Genomic DNA, 27,987 nt, shown 5'->3' on the forward strand with positions numbered 1-27,987 from the left:
TTCATGTGAGTCTTCTCAGACCCTATGTGGGTGATGTGCCAGAAGATATACCAGTTGAAGATCACCCGGAAGTCGAGGAACTTGACGAGATCTTGGTCCCTGAACAGATTTTGGCACACAAAGAAAGGAAAGTGAAAGGCAAGGTTGCTAGGCGTTACTTGGTAAAGTTCAGAAACTATCCACCAATGGATGCTAAGTGGATGGAAGAAGGTGAACTTGCAGAGTCACCAACTGTGTTATCACTTTACTTGGAAGCCTTCGATTTGCAACCTACCTTGACCCCTTGAGTTTCAAAGCTAAATGGATTGTCAGTGTGACAATGGCTTCTGAAACAAATGATGTACATGGTATTTAAAGTGAGCTCAAATCAAATACCTGTTACATGAATGTTAGAGCTGTACAGATTGTCAGTTTGGCAATTGCTCTTATGGAATGTCCAAAAGTTTGGTTAGTGCTATAGAAGTGAGTATTTCTTGTCAGTTGGTCAAGGATAAAGTGATTGCTTCTATTGAAGAGTACACGTGTAACTGCATTCTTAAACTGTCGGTTTGGGTATGCTCGAAAGTGTTACGGGATCCAACGTGTACTATAAGACAGTGGCAAATTGGTAGCTACCATTTTGTCATTGGAAAGTTAGTGACTCAAAGCAATGGCACAGTGCGCAGCTACCACTATGTCATTGGGACAGGGTTCACACGCAGGCAATACATGAGTCAACAAGGTGTTGAATACAGCAGGGTTGACAATGAGCATATATGTGTCGTATATGTGTCGACAGGTGTTGAATACATCAGTGTTGACAGTAAGCATGTACGACATAGATGCAAACAAGGACGTTTGAGATTTCAAGAGGGGGGTATGTCACCAGCGTGTGACTACTGTCTATCCTTTTTGTTGATTTCTTTCTTATTATCTATTTACTTTCACTTTTTGGAAACACCCCTCGAGAAATCTAACTGCCCTGCATTGCATAGCTAGTGTGGAACTGTCCAGAGGGAGTCCAGGCCTGAGGGCAAGAGAGCACTAAGGTTGGACAAGGACTATGGTTAGCCAAGTGGGGTCATTGACTAGCCAAAGTGGAATCCTTTGCTACAGAGGCTACATTTCAGTTCTGGATGTGGCCGCAGTGTACAAAGAGGGTCGGATGACCTAGAAAGATACAGTGGCAGCATCTCCTAAAATTTAGGGAACTGCTATTTTGGGACCTGAAAATGTGTTGACGTCATTACCTCCGGAATGACAAGGGGAACATTTTCTTACTCTGCCGTGAAGTCAACTGGGCAACCGGTTGGGATATTTTTAGGCGGCAACCCCGAAACGGGAAAATGCTTGTAAATGTGCCAAGTGGCACATTCTGGTGCACTTGCCTCATGCAACAAGAAGTGGCGCTGAATTTAGGAGGGGGAGAGCCTCATTTTCAGATTTTGTCACAGGTTAAGAGCTATGGAGTGCTTGCTTTCCCTCTTATGCACAGTGCGGTGCCAGGAGTGATGCCTTGCACGCTACGCACTGCCCTCTCTCTCCCCTTTGGCAGTATGTTATGCCCCTCTAGTGGGCTCTTCATTTGACCAATGTACAGTTGTGTGGGTTCATGCGCGATTGCCGAGGCAAGAGCCTCTTGTACAGGTACTGGATTAGCTAGCGGCTAATCCCCCCGCAGGTACAGGTGAATTCGGAGAGGTTTCACGCCATAAATCTCGTCCGATTCAAAGGGCAAGTAGCCCTACAGGTGCGGGAGCTCGAGGACTTGGTACGGATGCGACCGGCACGCAAAACGGAGCCCGAAACAGTAAATTACAGCCTGCTGTGTATTTTTGCAAGTTTAGGGTTTTGGCCCTAAACGGACCCTAATACCCCCAGGAGGCTCGGGGACGCAAGGGGACCGCTGTACAGGTGATCTGGCGCATTTTCAGGGCTGAAAACAGAGAATTCAGCGTTCTGCAGATTCTCGCCAGGTTTTGCAAAGTGCCTGTATGCGTCGGGAAAGTCAGTCAATGCGTGGAAATACTGACTGTGAAGTGTCCTAGTACAGTTATGCTACCGAAATCAGGCCGGAACAGTGGAAATTCAGCCGAGTTTGTGCGGGGCAGCTTGTAGGGAACCACAACGTTTATTCCCTCTTTCGAACAATAAAGAAATACCGAAAGGGGCGCCTAAGTTAGGGGCCAATCTGGTGTCGGTCTACTCATACAGGTGCAATCTAGCAGCCTGTATCCCTCTCCCCTTTGTTGTGTCTTGAAAGTACAGGTAAAATAGACGACTAATAATGGGTGAAAGCTAAATCAAGGTTTAAAGTAAAGTCTACCGCCCTTTTTGGATTGTACAGGCCGGTTTCAGAAGAAGAGGGCTTTCTTGGCTCGACTAGAGCAGGATCTTTATCAGCCATTCTTGAGTGAGGACTCCGGTGAGGCATGACGACTCTTTCATGAGCATTCTCCCCCGTCCTGCCATTACTTCTACAGAGGCATGGGGCCAATATGCATCATCTCTGGACACAGTTTCTTGGCAGCTGCCTCTTTCCGACAAACCCCCCCCCTTCCCCCACGTGATTTTTTCACCGCTGAGATGGTGAAGAAGGCCATTGATAGGTTGAGGATTGGGAGAGCATATGATCATGATGGCTTAGTGGCTGAGCATTCTGTAATGCAGGGATCTGCTCGCAGAGCTTCTAGCAGTGATGTTCAACGGTGCCATGTGTGAGGGCTTGCCTGATATTTGGAGTTTATCTCCTATTGTACTTATCTTCAAGTCAGGATACCCTATGGAGCTTGGAAATTATCGCACTATCATGATTGGACACACATACGGTTGTACGCATCCATTCTTGAGCAGGAGTTGAGTAGATGGGCAAAGAGTGTTGCTAAATGGACTATTTTCTTATTTTTTTGAGTAATTTCTTTTTATGGACTTAATGGGTAGTCTTTACTGGGCTGAGATTTTCTTTGAGAAGAGCAGCAGAGACTAGACTGACTAGACCTTCTGCGGCTTCGGGAGGATTGGAGAGGATGTGTTCGCAGGTTTAGTTCCAAGAACGTAGGACAAAGTTATGGCTCTTTGATACTTTGGTTGCCTCTACTATGCTATATCGGGTGCAGGTTTGGGGACCTTCTGTAGGCCAGGATGGCTGGAGATGTATGGAGAGGCCCTTGATATCTATGATCTCTCGGCTGATTAGAGTAGAGGTGGGCAAGACCATCGACGTTCACCTTCTCGGGCTCGGCTACTATCAAATCGAGTTTTGAGACTTCTGAGATGGCGTCCAAGGTCATTGCAATGAGCCCCTTGACCATTCGAGTAGTTAGAGCTCACTTTCGGCAGTGGCGCCATGGATTTCATCCGGCTACCGATGTTCTTGGCGAGGAGGCAAACCTTCCCATCTTAGTCTGCTTCCTAGGCATACGGAGAGAGTGCCTCCCGCTCCTTTCTAGGATTGGTTCAGAGATTGGGACTGTCTTGGAGACACCTCGCACAACAACTTCTGTAGTTGCCAAGGCAGTTGGCATACCTGCACTACGCGTTCTGGTTTGAGACAGCCACACCCTACCGAAGGTTTTTCTACTACCTCGGGTGAGTGGTGGTTCGCTCCGCCAGAACGTGGAGTATTCAAGCCTTCCGAATCAGTGCTTCATTTGTCGATAGATGGGCCTTCTAGCGAAGGCCTGTCCTTCAGCACAGACATAGACCCAGCCTCCTAAGGCTGGCTAGACACAGTAGACAAAGACACAGGGAGGTCCCTCCTTCGAGCCTAGTGCCCAGGCAGAGGAGGGATGGCAATAGGCCCGTGGGCGTCGTCGCCAGGGACCACCACGCTAGTTCGCCCCCCCTGTTGGTCGTTCTATACCAGGCCAACAACGGTGGGTTCCCACAGGGAATCGTTTTGACCCTCTACAACAGGATGAGGCCATAGATACCCCCTCCATCTCAACTTCGCCACTAACAGCCCCTCCTCTCCCCATGCCACCCATTGTCGTGCCCCGCCTCCATCTCCTCCACCTCCCCCCATTCCTCCCGTTATCGCCCCTTCCCCTCGTATTCCACCCACTAGCCCCCTTGCTCCAGCATCTTCTTCCGCTCCTGCCTCACAACTGGCTCAGGAGATTGGACCTCTATTGTCTACTAGGAGGTCTCTTGGCAGCGCTTTTGCCACGAGCCACCTGTGAGAAGAGCAGACTTTCCTGCGGACCTCCCTTTTGGTGTAGACGTCCCCCTTTGCTGGAGTCTGTCGAGGACTGATGAATTTCGACATTTCTTGCCAGTAGGACTTCTTCGCCTACGAGTTCACATGTTTCCTCGACGACTCTTCTCCAGACTTTGAGGCGGCTTGCTTCAGAGTTCATGTACTGTTTCTTGTAGCCAAAGGGATAGAGACCTTGGACATAGCAGTTGGTTTCTCTTTCCCTGTGTGTGGTAGGGACTAGTGTGAGTGGACTTTGGACTCAGTGATGGACTGGCTTCAGGCTTAGGCTTGAGTTCTCTCATCAGACGGGAGACCTCGAGGTGACAGATTTGGTCTAGACTCTCTGGCCGCTGGCCAAATTCTCGAGGACACCTCCGGACACAGCAGGATGTAGGCACATTGTGGTGCACTTTTTTGCTGACATGCAAAGTCCACCATGCTATGTATATATACATGAGGACTCCTGGATAGAGGAGGTAGCTTGATGGACGGCACACTCTTTCTTGGGCCTGGGGTTAGACAATCTCTATAGTCACGTCTATCTCTGGGTCGCTTCGATGCGGATTACTCCCCATCCAAGCCGGCCTCGAAGATAGCGAGGTTGGCTACTGTTGGTGCATTGGTTTTTTCTCACTGATTTCTAGGATTGTCTTATGGAAAGTGCAGGGATTAAGTGGGCCGCAGTTTCATCGCAAGCGGGGTCCGTTGCGTCAGAAGCTTAAGCGATGTCTTGTGGGTGGTGTGATTGATATTCTTATGCTTCAGGAGCATCATCTTTGTGAGAGCCGCATTGGACGATGTGGTCACATTTTGCGTGGTCGCTATGAGACTTTTTGGTGAGCTGCATTTGGACCTGGTGGTATCCTGGGAGGGGTATGTATGACTATTGCGGACTCATGGAAGCATGCCATTATGGGTAGAGGTATAACCGTGTCAGGCAGGGTTAGTGGATTACTATGCATGTTCAGGGTTGCCTCATGGGCTTCCTGAACATATATGCGCCCAATGTGGCAAATGCACAAGCAGAGTTTTGGTCACATATTGTAGAGTCTCTGCCTCATGTAGAGCAGTGGTGTGTTAGGGGAGACTTCAACATATTGGAGGACCCCTCAGACAGGATTGGAGGTAGCCATGCTACTATGCACGGGGCTGAGTTGGCAGCTTGGGAGGGTCTATGTGTGACTTTGTCTCTGATGTTTGGCAGCATTCAGGCTTTGTGCCGGCCCCAGATAGCTTGTCTTTTTCTCGCTCTGATTGCAGAGTAGGAGGAGTGAATCTATCTCGGATTGATCGTTTCTACGCCAATCGCCACATCAATGACATGGGTGGATCTGTTGGCATTCTGGCAGGGACTACTTTCTCCGACCATGCGCCAGTGATTCACACTGTGACAGACAGATAGAGGAGGGGGAGTACGATGCTGCGCATCTTTGAGAGGGTCTTGCTAGATCCCGAGCTTAGAGAGTGGGTGGTAGAGTTTGGACATGCAGGATACCCTTGTTGGTAGAGTGGCCTTTGGCTTAGTCTGTTCTTCCTCCAGGAGTCGGCAGCTCGCTTGGTTGCAGCTGGGGAGGAGAAGAAGTGTCTTCGACGGGGCATGGTTTACTTGCACAGGATGTAGGAGCACCACCCAGACAATCCTTGGTTGGAGGAGCAAATGCAGCAGGCTCGACAGGAGTTGACTAGCATTGAGGAGCGGCATCATGAGTTTGCCTTCCATCGACAGACATCTGAATGGACCAAGGTGGGTGACAGAGTTACTGGAGAGTTCTTTGAGACGGTGGGGCCCCGTCATGCGCATATGTGTCAACCAGTTGATAAGACCCGACGACTTAGTTACCTCAGCGCTTGAGGATATGCTTGCAGTAGCGACTGATTTCTATCGTGATTTGTTGTCAACTGAGCCTTAGTCAGAGCGTCAGGATGCATGCAGAGAACAGGTTTGGGTGCAGATGCCTAGCCTTGTTACTAAGGAGATGCGTCAGAAACTAGAGCTTCCTCTCCATCTAAAGAAGCTCCATGAGGCCCTTATAGCACTCCCCTGAGGTAGCTATCCAAGGGAGGATGGTTTGACCCCCAACTTCTTTTCAGAGTATTGGGACTAGCTTGGTTCAGATCTTTGCAGTGCATATGAGTATATCTTGCACACTGGAGAGATGCTTGACAGCATGAGTGAGGGCTTGATCTCCCTTATTTCCAAGGCTCCTTGGATGAGATTCGGCAGTGGCAACTCATCACCGGAGCTCGTCTGTAGCCTGACACTCTAGTTCATTTGGCGGGCCCGTTGCTTCCGCATCTTCGAGGCTTGCCCTCTCTCACCGGCAGAGACTGTTTGTGACTTTTGGCTGGAGCTGATTCACACTCTCAAGGGTCAGTCCGAGAGACTTCAGGGCAGCTGCGACAGCATGCGGGAGCGCAAAGAGGCTTCTCTACGACTCTGACGCCCAGGGCCTTTCTTCACCATGGTCCAGGGTGTGCCCAGATGGCACTACTTGCCGCCAGTGTGGCTTTTCCCTCCTCCCATCATCTTGTGATTAAGCCCTCATTGTACATATTTTGTTTACTCACTGGGAGAGTCTCCCCATGCTTTTGATGTAGCCCTCTCTAGTAGAGGTGCTTTGTAGCCCCATCTGATAGAAGGATCTTTTTCTAAAAAAAAAGAGAAAGAAAATAGTAGTCAGTCAGAGCAACGAGCGTTATAGTGAAATTGCCTTTCAACAGGTGTACTTTTTGGGATCTCAAGTGAACCCCATGGGAGAAGAGAAAACATGTGAGTAAACCAACAAGAGAGGCCGGGCAGAGGAGAGAAGTTGCACAGCAAAGATAGGGCAGGGATAAATCAATTGGCTCATAGGAGCATGAAACTGGACAGAAACTAGCATGGCTTTCATGACTAATGTTGTGGTTGTGCTAATGATTGCCCAACTGACTACTTTTGTTACCAGATAGGCTATACTTCGCTATGTGATGCTTAATGAATTTTATTACAATTGTTCTCTGGTTCCATTAGCTGACACCTGAGTTTTTTCTAAGGTCGCAAATGGACTTGTTTCATCTTGGAGTTTGTTCCTGGCATTGTTGGAGTTATCTGAGGCTGAAAATGTAAGTGCCTTCAAAAGAAACTTTGCCAATTCTAGTCAGGTGTGCAGACTGCATGCATACTAAATTAATCTGAGTTTATTTTGCACCTGGATGTTGGTGCGATAAGTCTGGCAGAGTGGTGATTAGATTGGTGGAGGAAATGATTTTTTTTTACATGAAGCTTTTTACACACCAGAATGAGGTCTTTCTGCTTGAATGTCCTACTGGAATGTACTAGCGGGTGTCGGTTTGTAGGTTTTCTGTATGGAACAAACTACAAGATTTGACTCTTTGTGTCAGTGTGGAAAGCATTTCATGCATGCTTGAACCAAGTCACTTGAAAAATGTAAGGTTAACATTCAGTGCAGATTGAATATAACACGTATAAGATGAATGAGTGTCTACTAAGGTTGTCTGTTGCTGTTGAAAGGGGATTGTGGAACTGGGAAAATGTCTGGAGTGTTTAGAAGCTCTCACCAGATAGTATGACTCCCTTCTTTCAGTGTGTAAATTATATCTATTGAGTTTTTACTGAATGATAGATTTGCACTGAAGGTAGGTAAGAAAAACTATTAGTCTGCTGTAGGGTTAGGAAAAATCTGCACACCCAAGGTAGTGGATTTTCTCCCAAATAGAGGATGAGTCCAGGCGGGTTCAATTAGCTGAGTATTTGGTTGGTTGCCTCCAACTTTATGCTTTCTGTTTTTCATGGTACTGCTTTGATTACTCTACTTGCTGTGTGGCATTTTCCTTCTTCATTGCTCTTAATCAAGAATTGTTTGTCTAGGTTCTTGTTGCTGAAAGCGCTTTGCGGGTACTTCATTGTATGTTAATGCAAGATGAAGGCTGTCATGAACATCTTTTTGGAAGGTAATCTGTTCTTGTCTTTTTTCGATGTTTGATGCGTTCTTTCTGTTTTCTAATGCATGACAATTTGAGAGTCTACATGCAAGGTGTTATCACGCTTGATATATGACGTACTGGTTGTGGTAGTAAATGTATTCTATTGTGACAGAAAGATTTTGAGTCCTCAACCTGAAAAGGAGCTTCTGAAAGCAGCAGGTCTTCAAGTTGTTTCCAAAGAAAATTCCTGCAGGCTCTTTGAAGGTTTAAATGGTGATTGCTCTTCTGCGAATGTATTGAAAAGATATTTCTTCTCTCCAAGAATCATCTGGCACAATAAGCTTGTTCCTCAATGTCATCATAATGGACAGGGTGTGTCCCTGCAAGAGAATGCTTGCCCTCAGATTAACAACATCCATGAAGGTGTCTCTCGTGGAAATCGCAATGAAGGTTCCATGATTGGTAGAATATTCAAGGGGGCCCTTGGTAAAGCAGTTAAGGGCTGCAGTGAAGCTATTGGTGTCACGGCAGTGTCGATTTTGGTTACTCTTGTAACCAATACAGAGCCATACAGCGGAAGAGAACAGTAAGCTTCATCTTTGTGAATTGCTATCAACAAGGATTTGGGCTTAACAATGAAGCAAGTAACAGAAGTTTACCTTGCATTTTCCGTTGTTAGCTCTGATAAGCAAGATAATGTGGAAAGAAGTTTCTTATGTATTGATGTCTAATGTATACAGCATCATAATTTAGTGATTCTCTGATGGTGCTGCTTCACACAGTTTTGGGTTCATATTATTCGATGGAAGCCTAGCAAGCCTTTTAAGAATATCTGCAAGTCTGGATGTGCGACTGCAAGCTGTTCGGATTTGTCACAGCCTGCTGCACTGTAGGTCCAATAAGCGTTTGTAGCATTGTGACTGCCAATGCATAGCTTATAAGTTCTCTCTCTTTTGAATCTCTCTCTTTTGAATTAATTAGAAAAGATTTGTTAAATTGCTTGGAATGCTTTCTGCAGGTCGTCCTGTCCTTGCAAGATTTCTTAATTTTCAAGAGCAACAATCTAATCAAAATGTGGCTGCACCAGCATCAAAACAATCAAGTGAGCTCATGCAGGAAATAGATTGTGATGGTAGGAGTGCTGAGGAGAATGTGTTTTTGCAAAATGGAGAAGATGTCAGTGCCCAATCTGAGACAGCAAGAGCTTTCTGCAGTGCTGAGGAGAGAAGCTGCTTTGAAGTGTTAGAGCGATTGATATTTTGTATATCATATGCTGGTTTCAGCAGTCAGGTACATGAGCAGTGTGCAATCTACCTGTATTCAAACACTATATGAGTTTGTCTTGCTGTCGTAATGTATATCCCATTTTTGTAATGCAGGCATATTCTTTGAGACGCAATGCACTTAGAATTCTTACATATATTGCCACTTCAGGTCAGAGAGGTGCAGCCTTTCTGCTGGCTAAGGATACTGCTCCCCTCAAGGCTGTAGGTGTGAAAAAGACTGGTGACAGCAGCAAGGAGAACATGTCTGCTGCTTTCATGCCAGCAGGGAGCTTACCTGTGCACTTGATTGCTCTTCTTGATCAGGAGCTGAAATTAGAAGAAGAAGATGGGTGCCATCCAATGACAACAGAGCAGACTGAAGAGAGGTGAGATGTTTTGCCGTGATTTGTCTCACTTTGCAAGTAGGATATTCTGGTTGATACTTGGTGTATTGTCATGCAAACTGTATGCCAGTAATTCTTGCCACGATAATGATCAAACTAGATGGCAGTATGCATCTCCATGGTGGCTTCCATTGCACGTGCACACATTCTCCCATAAACCATGTATGTCAATATAAGAGATGTCTGTCATAGTTAAATAGTTAAAGGTAGTTAAGCGAGCACACAAATCATCTGGTATACAGCTATTTTGTAGGTCACAACTACTATAGTGGCTCTTTCCATGAAAAACAAAGACAAAAAACTACAAAATTGTGAAAGAGCTCCATTCTTTATCATTTGAAACGACTCTCATTACCAGGCCTGACCAGCTATCCATAAGACGAGGATATTCAGCATCATGAGAGGCTCGTAGGCTGTGTTATGGCTAGTTGGACACGAGTTCCCAATGTTGAGTACAAAATAAAATGAAATGAAATAAAATAAAGACTAAATGGCTACTGTCATGAATCTAAGCAGCTCAGAGCAGCGTAGCACTATGAAGTGTGTGACGGTGAAACAGTGGGTAGTACAATCTCAGTGTATGAACATCAATGTCCGATGATGTCCGGCATTAGGCACTGTCCGAGGATGCACTGCATTGGTCGCTATAGAATACCGTCGATGTCCGCCATGGTAAGTACTTGTACTGGGCATCTCGCATGTCGAGCTAAAGTGATCCGTATCTTGTGTCGTAGTCTTCGTCGATGCTGTGAGGTACCCCGTAGTCACGGGCCCTAGCTCAATAGCTCGATCGATCAGCGTGTCTCTAATGTGGGGTAATATCTGGGCTCTGTTGAGTGGTCTGCCCTCTGTCTGCACAGTAGGTGGTCTAAAGAAATCTGTAATCTGCCTCTGAGACTCTCTCTCTGCTGGTCTCCGCAACAGGGGCTCTCTGTGTTTACGTAGCTCGAGTAAAAATAACCCGACATCTCTAATCTAGATATGACCTTGGATAGTGGTCTAAAACCCTCTCTGAAGAGACAATGAGATCACGTACACTGGACAGCAACATAGGTAATGTAGCTTTGTCTCAGGCTCCAAATGGCATAGCTGGCATATCCTAGCCTCTGCAAGTATCTCCCTGAATCTGTCAGTCTCGACCTCAAGCTGATGTGAAGAGGTGCATAACTGACCAATAGCGCCCCATGTCCCCCAAGATAAATGTGTATCCATGTAACTAGGTCTATCACAAACCCGTCTTCCGTGACTCGAGCTAAGCAAGCATATATTTGTCTGGGGATGTCCCATAAACTGTGCATAAAGGAGACTGATCTGGTGAGTGCCTCGACCACGAGTGGAGATGCAGCCAGCTCTGCTTTGATAATCTCACTGAAGCCTTAGCTCTAATCATCCGAGAGATCATAGAAACCAAAGGCCTCTTCATACATCTCCACCCATCAGTTCTACCGGATCTGCTGTGGTGGTCCACTGAAGGTCCCCATATCTGGACTCCATAAAGCATGGCTGATGTCACTGAAGTATCAAAGCTCCGAGGTTCCTGGAACTGAACCTGCAAACACATCCTCTATAATCTGCCTTGGGCAGCATAAGCTTTGGTCAATCTAGTCTCAGCTGCTCTCCTCAATGAAAACAGTGGCCCATCGAAGACTATCCAAGGTAAGTGTATGCATATGTATACTCCACTGACCTCTGGCCATAGAAAATGTGGGTGCTGATCTCCTAACCCACTGTGGTGTGGTATTAGATACCATAACCTTGGTTTTGACAAGGTTAACAGACAATCCGCTATCGTGGGCAAACGCATGTAAAGATCTAAGTGACGCTGCAACCTCGTTGGGGTATCAGAAAGCAGCACAATATCATCAGCGTATAACAACGGCGGAATCCACGTCCCGGCCAATTGAGCTCGTTTGTTACCTCCCCTGTCAATGTAATCAGAAAGCTCATCTACAGACATGCCAAAGAACATTGGAGATAGTGGGCATCCCTTCTTCACCCTGATAGTGGAATGAACCACATCAGATAACCCCTCCCAGGTGCGAACATGTCCTCTCACTGATCTGTAGAGTGCCATAATCCCCCAAATCAGCTTTGTGGGCACCCCCATCACTTGTAATCTGCACATCAACATGTTTCTAGGCACTCTGTCAAATTCTTTGCGAAAATCCACAAAGCTACGATAAATCCTCCTCCCATGTGATCTACCCTCCTCAATAATAGCCCATTGGAATGTGATCAAGAGTAAAAAACCCCGTCGAAAACCTGCCTGTCGCACTGCTCGCATGCCAGCTCTTTCTGACCATCTGCTCAATTGCTGCTCAAGAATGGATGCATACAACCGTACCAATGTGTGCCCAATCATAATACTACGATAGTTCCTAGGCTCCATAGGGTCCCTTGCCTTGAAGATAGGCACTATAGTAGACAAGCTCCAAGTGTCAGGTAGACCCTCACACATTGCACAGTTGAGCGTCACTGTTAGAAGCTCTGCAAGCATTTCCGTGGCATGTATAAAGTGTTGTGCTACTAAGTCCTCATGATCATAAGCCCTTCCAATCCTCATCCTGTCAATGACTTTCCTTACCATCTCTGCAGTAAAGGAAGCACAAGTATGTGGGCATGGTTCTAGGGGTTCTAGAAGCGGTGGCTATCCAAGAACCGTGTACAAAGATGTCGCACTCTGACCCCAAGTCTCCTTGGCAGTGATGCCAGGAGGAGGTGATTGAGTCCTGGCTCAAGAACAACCAGTAAAGATCGTGCTCTAACCGAGCGAAGAAAACCCTCTTCTTCCGTCGCACTAGGCACCGGAAGGCAATCCGTGACTGTTGATAGGTGATGACTCCCAAGAGTACCTCTCTCTGGAGCCATGCTCTCATGTCTCTGCACTCCTCATTGCTAGTTGTATGGGACATATTCCCAGAAGGCCGTCTCTGCTTAGGCTAAGTGTGCGCGTATGCCTATCGTGCTGCATCATGCATAGTCTTTGTCACTATGTAAGTGAGCTCATCTAGAGGGTGGCCCGGCTCCTCAATGCATAAGCGTTAGTAAATCCCATCAATGTAAATAGAATCAGTCTCTGAGGTAAAAATATATCGAGTAGGTGCTGCACCTCGTGGCCGTTGGGTAGTAGTGAACTGAAAGGAAATGGTCCATGTCAAGAGAGCATGAGTCACTGCTATGCCAATGGGCGTGGGTCCAACTGTGAAGTCATTTATATATGGGATAAAGCTTGGCTAAGCCATGACATAGTCCACTGTGCTAGCTCCATGTCTATGTGGGAAGCAAGTAAACCCAGCTGCTGCAGGAAATTGCCGTACGCTATTAAGTATGGCCAATCCATGTGAGGCCCCCATCTCCATTAGATATGTCCCATACTCAGTGTACTCGTGAGCGAGAGAGAGAGAGAGAGAGAGAGAGAGAGAGAGAGAGAGAGAGAGAGAGAGAGAGAGAGAGAAATGAAATGAAATGAAATGTTATATTAACGTCTTCAAAAGGCCAAAATGACCTATGAGACCAATCAGTTACAAAATAGTGAATCTAATACCATGTCTGGGTACAAAAGAACTAGAAAAGAACTAGAAGTGGAACAAAATACTACTACTACTACTACAATCTAAAACTACGTGGGTGTAGCAGCTGATACAATAGGTACCCGGTAAACTGGATGTAACAGTGTGTGAAACAAAGATGGATCCTCGGGTCTTCGCGGGTCTTGCGTTCCGGGTCCCTAGCCCCACGTAGCCTCAGGCTCCGCCGCACTGACGGAGGGTCATAGCGTGCCCCGGGGAACCTTGCGTGGAGTCCCCACGGTGCGCGAGTGCGTGGAGAGAGAGAGAGAGGATGTGAAATGTTATATTAACGTCTTCGAAAGGCCAAAATGACCTATGATTTGATACCAAAAAGTTACAATTGGTAAATCTGATATTATGTCTGAGTACGGAAAGTACAAAGAACTAAAACTGAAACACTAAAACACTAAAGGAATGAATCTGAAGCCGATCTGGAACTGAAATGAGATAGAGGGAGGGGGGGTGGTGGGCTCAATTGAAATCTCTCATCAGTCGCTGTTGAATCTCATCAATATCCTCTATGGTCGGTACTCTGACTGGGTGTCTTGCATGTCGAGCTAGAGTGATCTGGATCTTCTGTTGCAGCCTTCGTCGATGGTGGGAGACCCCCCGAGGTCGTGGGCATCTGGATCTGCCTAGCTCAATGGCTCGATCACTCAACATACCTTTAGTGTGGGTGGGCTCTGAGATCTGCTGTGATGACTGCTCCTCTGGCTCTCCCTTGGCTGGTGTAAAGAAATATGTGATGTGTCTCTGAGATTGTCTCTCCGCTAATGTCCTCAGCAAGCTCTCCCTAAGTCTGCGCAACTCTAGTAGAAACAATCCGAGACATCTCTGATCCTCGTATCTCACGACTCTAGAAAATGGTCCAAAGCCGTCTCTGAACAGAGAGTGGAAGCAGCCTAGTATCTCATAGTACGCCGGGCAATGACATGTGTAGTGCAGCTCTGTCTCTGGGTCTAAGCGACATAAGTGACATATCGTGGGCCCTGGCCCTGCTGGTACTCCTTAAAATTGGCCAGTCTCAATCGGGAGCTGAAGTGAGGATGTGCGTATCTGCCCAATAGCACATTGTATCCCATGAGATAAGTGCGTATCCATGTATGCAGGCCTAGTCACAAAACTGTCCTCCGTGAGTTGGAAAAGATGCTCTCTGTAGAAGGCTATCTTTGTGCCCAACTCCTGTGTCGGATGTATCCATGTGCTCCTGGTATCTAGCTGAATCAGATCCTGACACATGAGTTTGGTGATCTCTGTCCGTGTGAGAGATAGGGACGGTGCATCCAGAGAGTATTGAAAGGGAGGCAATTTATCCATGCTGAAACCATGTGACTGAAACCATGTTGTCATCTGTCCATACCAACATGCTGTATCGTCTTGTAGTGCTAGTTTAGATGACTCCAAGGCAAAGCGAGCATATCTGTGTATGGGGAGGTCCCATAAATTGTGTATAAAGGATACTGATCTAGTCAATGCCTCTACCACAAGAGAGGGGGGGGGGGGGGGGGGGGGGGGGGGGGGGGGGGGCTAGCTTGGCTCGGGTAATCTCATGCGGCACTGAGGCCTTAGCCCAGTTATCCGAGCGATCATAGAGAACAAAGGCCTCTCCATATATCTCCATCCATCTGTGCTACCAGATCTCCCATGATGGTCTACTGAGGGTCCCCATACCTGAACTCTGTAGAGCATAGCTGAAGTCACTAGAGTGTCAAAAAGCCAGAGCTTTGTTCGCGGTTCGTGAAACTGAAACTGCGGACACATCCTCTCCAATCCTCCCAAGGCTGCATAGGCTCTCGTCAGTCTAGTCTTTGATGCCCTCCTCAGTGAAAACACCGGTCCATGAAGACTACCCCAAGATACGTGTATGCATCTGTGTAATCCATAGTCTCCTAGCCAGACGTAAATGTGGGTGCTGATCTCCCGACCCACTGTAATATGGTGTTGAACACCATAACCTTGGTTTTCCCCAAGATTGACAGACAATCCACTGTCATGAGCAAATGTGTGCAAAGCATCTAAATGACGCTACATCCCCTTTGGAGAGTCAGAAATCAACACAATATCATCAGCATATAGTAACAAGAGAATCCATGTCCCTGCTAGCTGAGCCCCTCTGTCTCCCTATCGCTCTACATAGTCTGAAAACTCATCCACATACATCCCAAAAAGAGTCGGAGATATGGGGCATTCGTGCTTCGCTCCAATAGTGGAGTGGACCATGTCAGACATTCCCTCTGTAGTGTGTACTCGCCCTATCACTGTCCTGTATAAAACCAAAATACCCATATCAGCTCTGTAGGCACACCCATGTCACGTAGTCTACGTATAAGTCTGGCTCTCGGCATTGTGTCAAAAGCTTTGCGGAAATCCACAAAGCTACAATAGATCCTCTTGCCATGGTGTCTACCTATCTCAATAATAGCTCTGAGCGTCATAATTTGGTCAAGTGCGGAGAAACCTCTCCTAAATCCTACCTGCCCTGGTGCTCGTATGCCCTCTTGCTCTGCCCATCTACTGAGCTCCTGCTCAAGAACGGATGCATACAACATCGCCAATGTGTGACCAACCATGAAGGTGCAATAATTCCCAGAAATCATAGGATCTCCTCACTTGAAAATAGGCACAATCATGGACATACTCCAAGTCTCAGGAAAGCCGTCATACATGGCTCGATTAAACATCATAGCAAGAAGCTCTGCAAGCATATCTTTGGCATGGATGAAGTGATTTGCTACTAGACCATCATGATCATGTGCTCTCCCTGTCTTCATCCTGTCAATGGCTTTCCTTACTCTCTCGGCAATAAAGAAAGTACATGTCTCTAGTGGGTCCGACAAAGGTGGCTGCCCTGATGCTGTGTAGAGAGATGTGGCATATTTAGTATTTACCCCATGTCTGTGTGGAGGTGATGGTTGGTGGTGGTGAATGCTCATGGAATAGCCTCCATGCTCGAGTCTTGACTCATAAATAGCTGATACAGATCCCACTCTAGTTGAGATAGATAAGCCCTTTTCTTTCGTTGCACTAGGTGGCGAAAGATAGTCCGTGACTGTCTATGTTTTGGCCATAACTTGAGCTCCGGTCTCGGATTCAAAAACTTTTTTTTTATCAAAACGAAGCTCCAAAGTAGCTCTATGACTTTCTGTGTAAACCGTGAACAACAATGAAAGACCTCTACGAGGTCATTCATTGTTGGTCAGCACCCGAAAAAACGTCTTTTAAGGCCTCAAAATTCATCTACAAGTTAGGGGTGTCCAAAAGCGAGAATTTTGAGAAAACGGTCACGGTTTTGGACATAGTTTCGACTTCCCTAACCAAGGCACTTGAACATAGTGGACTAAGTCTACTTACATCAAGCTAGAGCTCTTAAGCCCGGAAATCATGTACACTTTAGATTCAAACTCAGCTTACACGAGCTTCGAGATCCCAACGATAGATAAGCATCCGTCCACAATGGATCCTTCAAACTTGCAATTGATAAAGACCGAGCTTGTTGAGAGATTTTGGATGACAAATCATGAGAGTGAAGGACTGTATAGATACATTGACGACAGAGAGGTCAATCTTTATAGGTGTACACAACCATACCCAGAAGAGCTGACAGATTACAAGCTCTTATATGTCTATACATACGGAGCCGACTATCAATGGAAGTCTATAGTTGTTGACGAGTATGAACGAGAATACAGAGCTGTAGAAAGCACAAACCCACGAATTGCATTAAAAATAGGTGGATATTTGGTTAATGAAGGACCACAAATATCTCCACCAAACACGTGAATTCCTACGAGAATTCCAAAGAGGGAGCCATCTGGATTCCTTTCTAGAGCGATCACGAGAGATGAAGTGAATCTGCCTAATGGACCAATCTCCAACAAAACGACTAATCCCTTCGAAGAAGAACCTAGGCATAGTGGAAGAACGGAAACGCGAGAAGCATTGGGAGAGTCTATGGTTAGACTTGTAGACAATCGGCGAGTTAGACCGTCCCAAATCTAGAAATGGGTAAACAGAAAATACTCCGGAGATAAAGATCCGAGAGAACACGTAGCGGCTTTCAGGAGAGTAATTAGAGCAGAGGAAGTTTTGTATTTTGCAACACAATTTGCGGGATTCGGGCTAACTCTGGAAGATGACGCGGCTGCATGGTTCGACTCAGTGGAAAGATGTGATTTTGAGACTCATATACAAGCTGTTCGAAGAATTCTCACAAAAAGGCATAGCTCACAATACGGTCTCGCAAATTCACAGATTCCAACAAAAAGAGGGTGAATCAGTACGCAAAGCGGCATTACAACTCAAAAGGTATTTCAAGTTCTGTCCAAGAGCGGAACTTCCTACGTAAGCACGATTGATGCTAATTTTTATTCAGGGAATGAGACATGCGGGTCTTCAAAAGGATCTGCATATGATAAGGAATTTGACACTAAACGAATTGATCAAAAGAAGCTCTTTATTTGGTGGATAACTATGAGAAATATAAAGAAAACGATTGTAAGAGTCAAGAGGACGACACACCCTCTCAGCATAGTGATTCAAAAATGAGTGAGTCCATTGTAAAACCAACGGCAGCTATCGATCAAGAAAAGTTTATCGACGAAATGGTCAAGAGGTTAGTTGCACTTGTAAATTCTGATCCGAGGGAGCTTAAGTGGTGCGGAATTGAGAGAAGATGGACCATACGAGAGAAGAGTGTTACTATGGCATGGAATATGCTAGGGAGAGGTATGTACAACCTAACCCAGTAGCACATACTCCACCTAGATACGTTATGGAGAATGCACTAGGTCCAGTAGGAGTTTCAAGGCCACAGCCTGTCTTAGGACAACAACCTCCGCTACGAGGTGCTAGAATGCCTATAGACATGAGATACACGCAGATGATGGAAGCATCTAACAAACAAGCGCTAGTGCCATCTACAATGTATTATAACAACCAAAGCGGGTATTGCCCTTTGAAGCGGCAGAAGATAAGAGAAACAAATGAAGTGGTGAGGCCGGTACAACCTCCACCTCCTGCGTTTCGATCTGAAGAAAGAAGGTATGAGATGGACGAAAGGACATTGCGGTTCATTGTGAATAGAGGCTTAGCTAGGTTAGAGCTTGTTTACAGCCAAGAGGAATTGCAAGAAGAAGCTCCTCAACGAGATTGTCACCAAAGCAATGGCAACCACTTGGTCAAACAATGTCCTCAGACGGAGATCGCACAAGTAAATGCCTATTGTCTTGATTATTGCGTCATTCACTTGATCCAAACCAAGTCAGAAAGATTTTAACGAATGTCTCAGGAATTGTTCAACTACCTAGTAGCTCAGAAAATGAAAATGTCGTACCAGTTCAAGTAGTTACGAGAGCGCAAGCTAAAAAAGAAGCTGAGAACCCAAAGACAGAAAAAATTGAAACTGACGCAAGTCCAGAGATAGGTGAACCAAAGACCGACGCACCTAGTGAATAAACCAAGAGCAAACGGAAGGGAAAGATCACTATCGATGCTATCGAAACCCAAAGACAGAGAAAACTGAAACTGACGCAAGTCCAGAGATAGGTGAACCAAAGACCGACACACCTAGTCAATGAACCAAGACAAGGTGGATCTCAAAAACTATCTTCAAACTTAACGAAGCAGGGCAAGTATGGGTTCCCAAACGAGCAGCATCAACAAAACAATCGGTAATCACAAAGAAGTGGGTCTCAAAGGAAACCAATAAAACTATTGTCACTTCACCGTCGCTCGAATTCTTTAAATTCCTTCTATAGTTACAATACAGTTAGAAGAGAGCTCACTTTAAGCCAGAATCCAATACTGCGGAACAATGCCAAATACGAGAACCAACCACAAGGCTAAATTGGATTCCAACGAAGCATCAAACAGATAAGTTAGCCTTCAAAAATCTCTACAACCTTCAATCAAGCAAACTGCACAGAAGCTTCAAAGACCATTATATTGCTTAGAATAGGAAGCCTTGCTAGCAAATGCCAATAATCAAATTGCTTATATTTACATCTTGCACATCATAAATCTTTTCCATGCATTGACTGTGTATGCATAATAGGGCTACATTATAAGGCCTGCATAGGCACATTTTTTTATTGCCCAAGCACAACACATACCCTTGATGATACCCTGTCGTCAAGGAGGACTCCAAATAGGAGGGGGGGAAGCATTCTAAATGCGGACCTAATATTATGAATATTAGAGGGCAATGTTTTGTCAGTTGTATTGAATTTTGCGTTTGATTGTGATGCTTTCTTGACAAATTTTAGAGTATATGCCCTCATAATATCTTTACAGAGGAGTACGGGGACAAAAGCCATATATGAGCCCCTAGGGACATGTGTACAGTGTACATAGCATTTAGAATTCTATTAGAATGATTTTGCTTTTTTGGTTGAGTTGATTTTTGGTTTATTTTCGTTATTTTTGCGATTTTCCAAAAGAAAAGAAAAAAAAAGAAGGAAAAATCTATAATCCAGATAAGAAAAAGTTGAAGAGATGCCTAAGCAGTACAAAGAAGAAGACGATACATGGAAATGACGACACTTCACCAAGCATGTCTCAAAAGCCATATGCACCAGGGTGGTCTCGTACGATCTCGTACGTTTTGTCCACGTACGAAGACGTACAATACTCATCGAACTAGAAAATTTTATGTCGTACGACATGGTTACGTACGTTCAAAAATAAAAACATGCAATTCTTAACCCTAGATTTTACACTTGGGACAATTAGACAATTGGTTATCAGAGTGGGGATGTCGTGGTATTTAGTCAATACGATGCAGGATGGAGCTGATGGTTATATTGTCTTATGGGTGACTACCATGGGTCTATACCTTGCACTTTCCTTTAAGGCTTATCTTGGATTCATTGAGCCATTGAGCAATCTCTCATGACTCATGAGAGAGCTTGAGAATGACTCGTGAGCTTGAGCCTTGAGTTGGAACATTATGGAGAAGAACAGAAAGAGGGCATCCATATATAGATTTAGAGTGTAGATACTTGCCCTTGAACAAGAGAGAGTTAGATGAGAGGATGAGAGAGAGAGAGAGAGAGAGAGAGAGAGAGAGAGAGAGAGAGAGAGGAGGCTCATGGCATGTGGGAGGGGGGGGGGGGGGGGGGGGGGGGGGGGATCCTAGGCTAGGTGGGAGGGATCCTATGCCAAAAGGTAACCCAAAAACCTCCCAAAAAAAAGCACAGTCAACGGACTAAAAACCCGGTCAAACGTACTAAAAACCACCGGACGCAACGGACGCCTTGACCGGACGGGACGCCACCGTACGCCTCGTTCCGTCCGACGGACGAGAACAACCCTGATATGCACGATGGGTAATGTGAGAGGTAAGAAAAGAATACTGGTCAGCCTTCCACAACAATATGCGGCCAACACTCCTAGATGGCCTTCAACGACAAAGAAAGGTGGTGATCGACTAAGCGAAAGCACCCATCAAGTGTAAAGTTGTCGTAAGACATTTCATGCGACCACAAGGCCATATATAGGAAGTAGATCTTTATACTGTAAATCTTAAGATCTACTGTAAATCTTCTATCTTGTATGTGACTTAATGAAGCCTAACAAACAAAAGGGACTAACAGTACTGACAAAAACAAAGGGGGCAGAAATGACAATTCTGTCATCTATCGTGATAGATGTCTGCAGGAGCAACCAAGGGTTAAGCCAAATTTTGGTCATCATCATTGGTTCTACATGTGTTTGGTAGCTAGAAGGTGTCAAAGATGCCCATCAATCATTCTCGAGATTGAAATTCAAAACAAGTAAGCTTGGAAATCCAAGTGCAAGTTTGAATCAAGCTAAACTTTGTCAGAAATCTATAAACAGCGAACACAAGCTAAGGGTTTCAAAAAAAGAAAAAGAAAAAAAAAGAACCCTAGCTAGCTCAAGCTGCAATTTTTTCAAATCTAAAGCCATGATAGCCATCTACATACCCTATACATCATGTATATGAGTTTTGGAGACAAAGGGACAATGATAGCTCATCGATGATGAATGATGTTGGAAAAGCCCTTTTATGAAGCAAGTTAGTAAGTTGGGGAATTAACTGGGGTTTGCCAGGCTTTAAGTAAGTCATGTATCAAGTAGAAGCAGTATAATGATTTACAAATCACACGGAAGCTAACAATGGCAAATGCGGGCTTTGATCACCTTGATGCAGGAACAAAGAAGTCCCTAATGAAGAAGAGCAAACATAGAAGTAATCAGAGGATCTCAAAAGCTTGTCCCTGATGAAGCAAATCGAATGCTGAACATGTGTTTGAAACCTCAAATCAGGAAAATTATCTCCCAGATTCGACGTGGCAGACAGATTCGCATTGGCCTAAAGAAGTTGAAGGTTTAGCCATACAATTTCTACAAAATCCTTACAAAGTTGTCATTGGTTCACAAGATCCGAAAGCCAATCATTCAATTCTCCAGATTGTAGAAGTTGTTTCTAAGAATGAGAAAAATTTAAAATTGGCAAATTTACTGGACCGTTTCATGGATGTGAAGGGGACATAAAGTTCGTCATCAATTATGATTTTCTTGAATCATGTGAAGACTGTACGTCGGATTGGACGAACAGGACGAGCTCGTGTAAAGGTTGTAGCCTATACTTTCTTTACATCAACAAAACGACAACAAAAACCGCACCGACATCGACAACCAGGTCATGTCAGGGACAGGGGGGGAGTGTTGACTGTTGGGTCAACAACACAACATGACTCAACAAAGACTTATTTTCTGACATCTATGGAATGCTAAGGATTATGGTTATAAACATCATTTGTAACAAGTAGGTAGTCTAGTTGCAGAAGCCGGGGTGCAATGGCACTTCCAGATTGTAAATACCAAGCCATTTTACCCCTCAAACTCTATTTCTGGTTAACCTAAGGTAGCCTTAGTATATAAGGTACCTAGGTCACTTTTGTAAATACACTAAATCATAATTGAAGTTTTGTGTTGCCGTCTACTGGGTGTGAGAGAGAAAGAGAGGAAGCGAGAGCTTCATCCTCACGCTACGCTTGGCTAGCTCATCGCATTGGAGATCCGACTGCACCATTGCTGTAGGCTCGAGAAGAGGTACGCAACAATGCCAAGCATTCCACGCGAGACGAAGCACACACATCGACGCAGCTACGGGCTATTTGTGGTCGTAAGTGCATCAAACGGTGTATGTTTTCTACGTGCAAGTAGTCATTAGAAAAGAGAGAGAGAGAGAGAGAGAGAGAGAGAGAGAGAGAGAGAGAGAGAGAGAGAGAGAGAGAGAGAGAGAGAGAGAGAGAGAGAGAGAGAGAAATGAAATGAAATGAAATGTTATATTAACGTCTTCAAAAGGCCAAAGTGACCTATGAGACCGGGAAGTTACAATGTGGTGTATCTGATATCAAGTCAGATTAACAAAATAAATTAAACTAGACTAGGGATAACAAGATATAAATACTGCGGAATCCTAAACTAAGCGGATAGGTGTGAGAGGCGAGAGGCGTGGAATGTGTGAACTGAGCTATACAATGTGTAGACAATTTGGGAGGGAAGTAGAGATCTATCTGCATAGAGATCCATCTTCATCTGCACTCTGGACAACGAAAAAGTATGGCTCGAATCCTTTGCTGTAGCCTCCTTCGAAACTATGTAGCTCCTCTTCTCCATCGGGGTCGTCTAGATCTCCCTAGCTCCAATGCACGGTCTATGAGGATGCCAGTAGTGCGGGTAGACCTCTCCCCTGTTGGTTGCTCCTCTGTCTGTTCTTCTGGGTGTTCAGTATCTAGTGTAAAGAAATCTGTGATCTGTCTTTGGGGTTGTCTCTCTTCAGCTCTCCTCAGTAAAGTTTCTCTATGCCTGTGTAGCTCAAGTAGATAAAGCCCAAGACATCTCTGATCCTCATAACTCATGACCCTAGATAGTGGCCCGAAACCTTCTCTGAATAGACAGTGAAAACGCCCACGTATCTCATAGTACACTGTGCAATGACACATGTAATGTACCTCTGTCTCTGGCTCTAGATGGCATAAGCGGCATATCCTGCTATCTGCTGGTGTCCCTCTGAATCTGCCAGTCTCAATCTCGAGCTGATGTGAGGACGTGCGTATCTGGCCAATGGCACATCGGACACCATGAGAAAGATGACTGTCCATATAACTAGGCCGAATCACAAACCCATCCCCTGTGAGGTGGAGAAAATGCTCTCTATAGAAAGCCGTCTTTGTGCCCAACTCCTGTATCGGCTCTATCCATGTCCTCCTTGTGTCCAGCTGAATCAGATCCTGACGAATGAGTATATTAATCTCTACCCGCGTCAAAGACCTCAAGGGTGCCTGTAGAGAGTATCGAAAAGGAGGCAACCTGTCCATGGTGAAACCATGTGTCTGAAACCATGATGCCATCTGTGCATACCAGCATGATGTATCCCCATTAAGAGCTAATTGTCTAGAGGACTCTAGAGCCACCTTGGCATATCTGTCTCTGGTAGTATCCCACAGACTGTGTACAAAAGAAACTGATCTAGTAAGTGCCTCAATCACCATAGGGGGAGCAGCTAATTCCGCTCGAATGATATCATGTGGTACGGAAGCCTTGGCTCTAATCAGCCGAGAGATCATAGATACCAGGGGCTTCTCCATACGCCTCCAACCCTCCTGGCCTATAGAAGGTCCCCAAACCTGCACCCCATATAACATAGTAGAGGCAACCAGAGTATCAAAGAGCCATAACTTTGTCCTAGGTTCCTGGAACTGAACCTGCGAACACATCCTCTCCATTCCTCCCAGAGCCGCACCAGCTCTGGTTAGTCTAGTCTCTGCCGCTCTTCTCAAGGAAAATCTCGGCCCAGTAAAGACTACCCCCAGGTAAGTGTATGCATCTGTATACTCCACAATCTCCTGACCATATTTGAAAGTAGGTACCGATCTCCTGACCCATTGCGGTGTGGTGTTAAACACCATAACCTTGGTTTTACCTAGGTTTACACACAATCCACTATCCTTTGCAAAACTGCGTAGTGTATCCAACTGTCGTTGCATACCTTCTGGTGAGTCGGATATCAGCACAATATCATCAGCATATAGCAACAGTGGGATCCACGTCCCTGCCAGTTGTGCACCTCTGTCACCCTCTCTGTCGATGTAATTAGACACCTCATCAACATACATACCAAATAGAGTAGGAGACAATTGGCATCCCTGTTTCACTCCAATAGTAGAGTGAACTAGATCAGATACCCCTTCCAGAGTGCGTACATGTCCATTCACTGATCTGTACAAAGCCATAATCCCCCAAATCACCTCTATGGGCACCGCCATCTCCTGTAATCTGCGCATCAATCGAGCTCTTGGTACCATGTCAAATGCTTTACGAAAATCCACAAAGCTACAGTAGATCCGTCTCCCATGTGCTCTGCCCTCTTCAATGATGGCCCTGAGTGTCAGAATATGATCAAGAGTGGAGAAACCCCTCCTGAAGCCGGCTTGACCTTTCGCTCGTACACCCTCGCCCTCTGCCCAATTACTCAAGTGTTGCTCCAGGATAGATGCATACAACCGTGCCAATGTGTGTCCAACCATAATAGTGCGGTAGTTCTCGGGCTCTATAGGGTCACCAGCCTTGAAGATGGGCACAATATTAGACAACCTCCAAGTCTCAGGTAATCCCTCACACATGGCACGATTGAACAACACTGCGAGAACCTCCATCAGCATATCCCTGGCATGTATAAAGTGCTCCGCTACTAGACCATCATGATCATATGCCTTTCCGGTCTTCATCCTGTCAATGGCCCTTTGTACCATCTCACGAGTAAAGAAAGTGCTCGTAGCTGGGCAAGGCTTGGTAGGGTCTGGAAGGGGTTCCTGTCCAGGGACCGTATATAATGATGTCGCATATTGGCCCCACACTTCAGGTGAAGTAATCACTGGGGGAGGGGAGTGTTCATGGAAGAGTCTCCATGCCTCTCCTGAGTCGCTACTCAAGAACATCTGATACAAGTCTCGCTCCATCTGAGCTAGGTAAGCTCGCTTCTTCCGTCGCATAAGGCGTCGTAAAGCAATCCGAGACTGTCTGTAAGTGATGACTCCTAAAAGAAGATCCCTCTGAAGCTGGGCTCTCATCTCTCTGCACTCCTCATCATACCAACTATTCTGAGGCATGCTCCCAGAATGTCGTCTCTTGCCCGACTGAGTGTGTGGGTATGCCACTGATGCAGCCCCATGCAGTGTCTTAGTCAGTAGAGTGGTGCACTCTTCCACTGAGAGGCATGTACCATTTGTGCTAGCTGTGCCTTCCAATAGACGGTCCCAGATCTCCTCTGAATAAACGAAATCAGTCTCTGGTGTAAATGTATAGCGGGTGTGTGACCTGCCTCCTGATTTCTGGGTTGTACTATACTGAAATTTAACGGATAGTGTCAAGAGAGCATGATCTACTGCTATGCCCACTGGCCTGGCTCCCACTGTGAAGTCCTGAATGCAGGGGACAAAGCTCGGTTGTGTCATAACATAATCCACTGTACTGGCCCCATGTCTATGTGGAAAGCATGTGAAACCGGCTGCTCCAGGAAATCGCTGTAAGCCATTAAGTATGGCTAATCCATGTGTAGTCGTCATTTCCATGAGGTATCTTCCATACTCCGTTTGCTCTCTGTCATCTGAGCATCTGTCAAGTCCCAACTCGCCCACATCCAGCTCTCTAAGCATCTCATCTGAAGTGTCGTAGAAGACTGTCTGCGAGTTGCCCGTTCGGGCATTAAAGTCCCCTAGGAGAATGATATCACCATCCCTAGAGAACTCCCAAATGTCATCATCTAGGATAGAGAAAGGCGACTGCCCTCTGGATGCGGCATACACTGATGTACTGGGAGGAAAGTAACATATGGCAATATATAGGAATCGACCTCTGTCAGCTCTCAGTCTCACTCACATATATCTAGCATGATCATCTCTTCGTACAATATGCAGTAATGGTTGTAGTTCCTCTCTGAATAGCACTGCTACTCCTCTTGAGCCTCTACTCCCATGCTCAGATCTCGCATTTGTTGTGTGAGTTGTTTCCCATCTGTATCCCACCACACGTGGCATTACCTGTCCAGGGGCCTGATGAGTCTCTGAGAAGAACACAATATCCTTGTCTTTGAAACTCTCCTCAAATGCACCCACGTCCAATCTCATAGACCCATTACAATTCCAGGTAGCCATCTTCAGTGTGGTCCCATATGTCTCACACCGCCATGCAGTACGCCGCTCTAAAATCACCACCCGTCCATCTCTGTAGAAGGCTATCTTTCCCTTCTCCCTTGCCACTGTAATCTCTGGCATTACCTCTCTCATATGTGCGAGCTGTGAGAGAGTCAGGTCATCATCGAGAAAAATACCTGTCTTTTTGAGAGTAGGCCTCTTCCTCAAGAATTCCTTCTTCTCTGCCAACGAGGGGAAGCATAGTATGAGAGCTCTCCCCTTTGAAGACTCTCCTGTGCCATCACTTTTCTCTGCCAACGAGGGGAAGCATAGTATGAGAGCTCTCCCCTTTGAAGACTCTCCTGTGCCATCACTTTTCTTCCCTACCCTCCGTGCCTTTGTATGCAAAGGCTTCTCCATCCCCATCATGGATGTAAGGCTTGTGACCTCTTTCTCCACATTGTTTATGTCCTTGAGACCGGTCACTCTCACATGCAGTGCTCGCATCCGCCTTCTTTGTTCCTCTTCGAGAGTCATGTTGATAATCGTCGGTGTACAAGGAGTTCCTTGACCTTTCCCTTTCTTGGCGACCTCAATCCATTTTTCAGCCTCGTCCGCCTTTTTCTGTGTCCTTGTTATCATCTCCGCCCATGAAGATGTCTTTGCCACACTCAGTTTCTCTTCCTCTGTGATCATCCTTACTTGTTCCTTAATTTCCTTGATTTCATCTATTATCGAGGGTTGAAATTCGCCTTCCTCTAGTCCATTGCTTACTCTATCAACAAACTCCTGTTTAAGGGCTGAGACTTCTTTTTTGAGTGCCCGTATCTCGGCGTTTGGGTTCTCCTCTTTGAGGGCTGAGACTTCTTCTTTGAGTGTCCGTATTTCTGCGTTAAGGCTCTGTTTCTCCTTCTTCCATTGTGCGCCTTCATTGAAGACCATCTGAAGGAGGTTGGCCTTCTCCTTCCACCATCCTTCCATCTTTGTTTTCCACTCCTTCATTTCCCTCTCCATCAGCACCATCCGCTTATTCGTGAGCATGAAGGTTGCCTTTGCTCTTGGCTTGCAAACAGGTGAGACATTGGCGGCTTCCGTTTCCTGTGCAGTGTCTTCTTCAAGTGTGACAGTTTGTGCAACATCCATCAAGCATTCATGGCCTTGACGTTGATCCATTCCGGTGTGGCTCAAAGAATCATTTTCCATTATAAAATTATAAAATTCAAGCTGACCTGCCGGGGCTGCGCGCTCTGTACGTCCTCAGTCATTGCAGTCCGCCATGTGTACAAAGATGGGCGCGCTACTGCACAAAGAGAGGGATTAAAGTCCTGAAGATGCTCCTGTTGTGGTGCCGCGAGAACAAAGGGAGGCTGGGCTGCTGCTACATTCCCGCAAGGGAGGTTGGGCTAGCTGCTACAGTCCCGCGAGAGAGAGAGAGAGAGAGAGAGAGAGAGAGAGAGAGAGAGAGAGAGAGAGAGAGAGAGAGAGAGA

At 45.9% G+C, this 27,987-nt stretch overlaps 2 protein-coding genes across 2 annotated transcripts in view; one reads left to right on the forward strand and one right to left on the reverse strand.

The window, feature by feature from the left end:
• The window catches only part of LOC147436767 (uncharacterized), a 116,220-nt gene that overhangs the window by 54,763 nt on the left and 33,470 nt on the right, over nt 1-27,987 (forward strand). Inside the window, exons 8-13 of the mRNA XM_086486192.1 lie at nt 7,211-7,279; nt 8,046-8,128; nt 8,274-8,687; nt 8,884-8,990; nt 9,120-9,391; nt 9,481-9,752. Coding sequence (XP_086342318.1) covers nt 7,211-7,279; nt 8,046-8,128; nt 8,274-8,687; nt 8,884-8,990; nt 9,120-9,391; nt 9,481-9,752 — 1,217 coding nt within the window. The remainder of the gene's footprint in view (nt 1-7,210; nt 7,280-8,045; nt 8,129-8,273; nt 8,688-8,883; nt 8,991-9,119; nt 9,392-9,480; nt 9,753-27,987) is intronic.
• Nucleotides 22,701-27,672, reverse strand: LOC147436768 (uncharacterized). The gene is made up of 4 exons (XM_086485840.1): nt 27,520-27,672; nt 23,729-24,213; nt 23,078-23,677; nt 22,701-23,042 (listed from the first exon to the last, which is right to left on the reverse strand). Exons 1-4 carry the CDS (start codon nt 27,670-27,672, stop codon nt 22,994-22,996), a joined length of 1,287 nt encoding a protein of 428 aa, XP_086341966.1. The 3' UTR covers nt 22,701-22,993.

Source organism: Adiantum capillus-veneris, chromosome 17 (genome assembly GCF_014529385.1).
Source record: "Adiantum capillus-veneris isolate H3 chromosome 17, ASM1452938v2, whole genome shotgun sequence".
NCBI lineage: Eukaryota > Viridiplantae > Streptophyta > Polypodiopsida > Polypodiales > Pteridaceae > Adiantum > Adiantum capillus-veneris.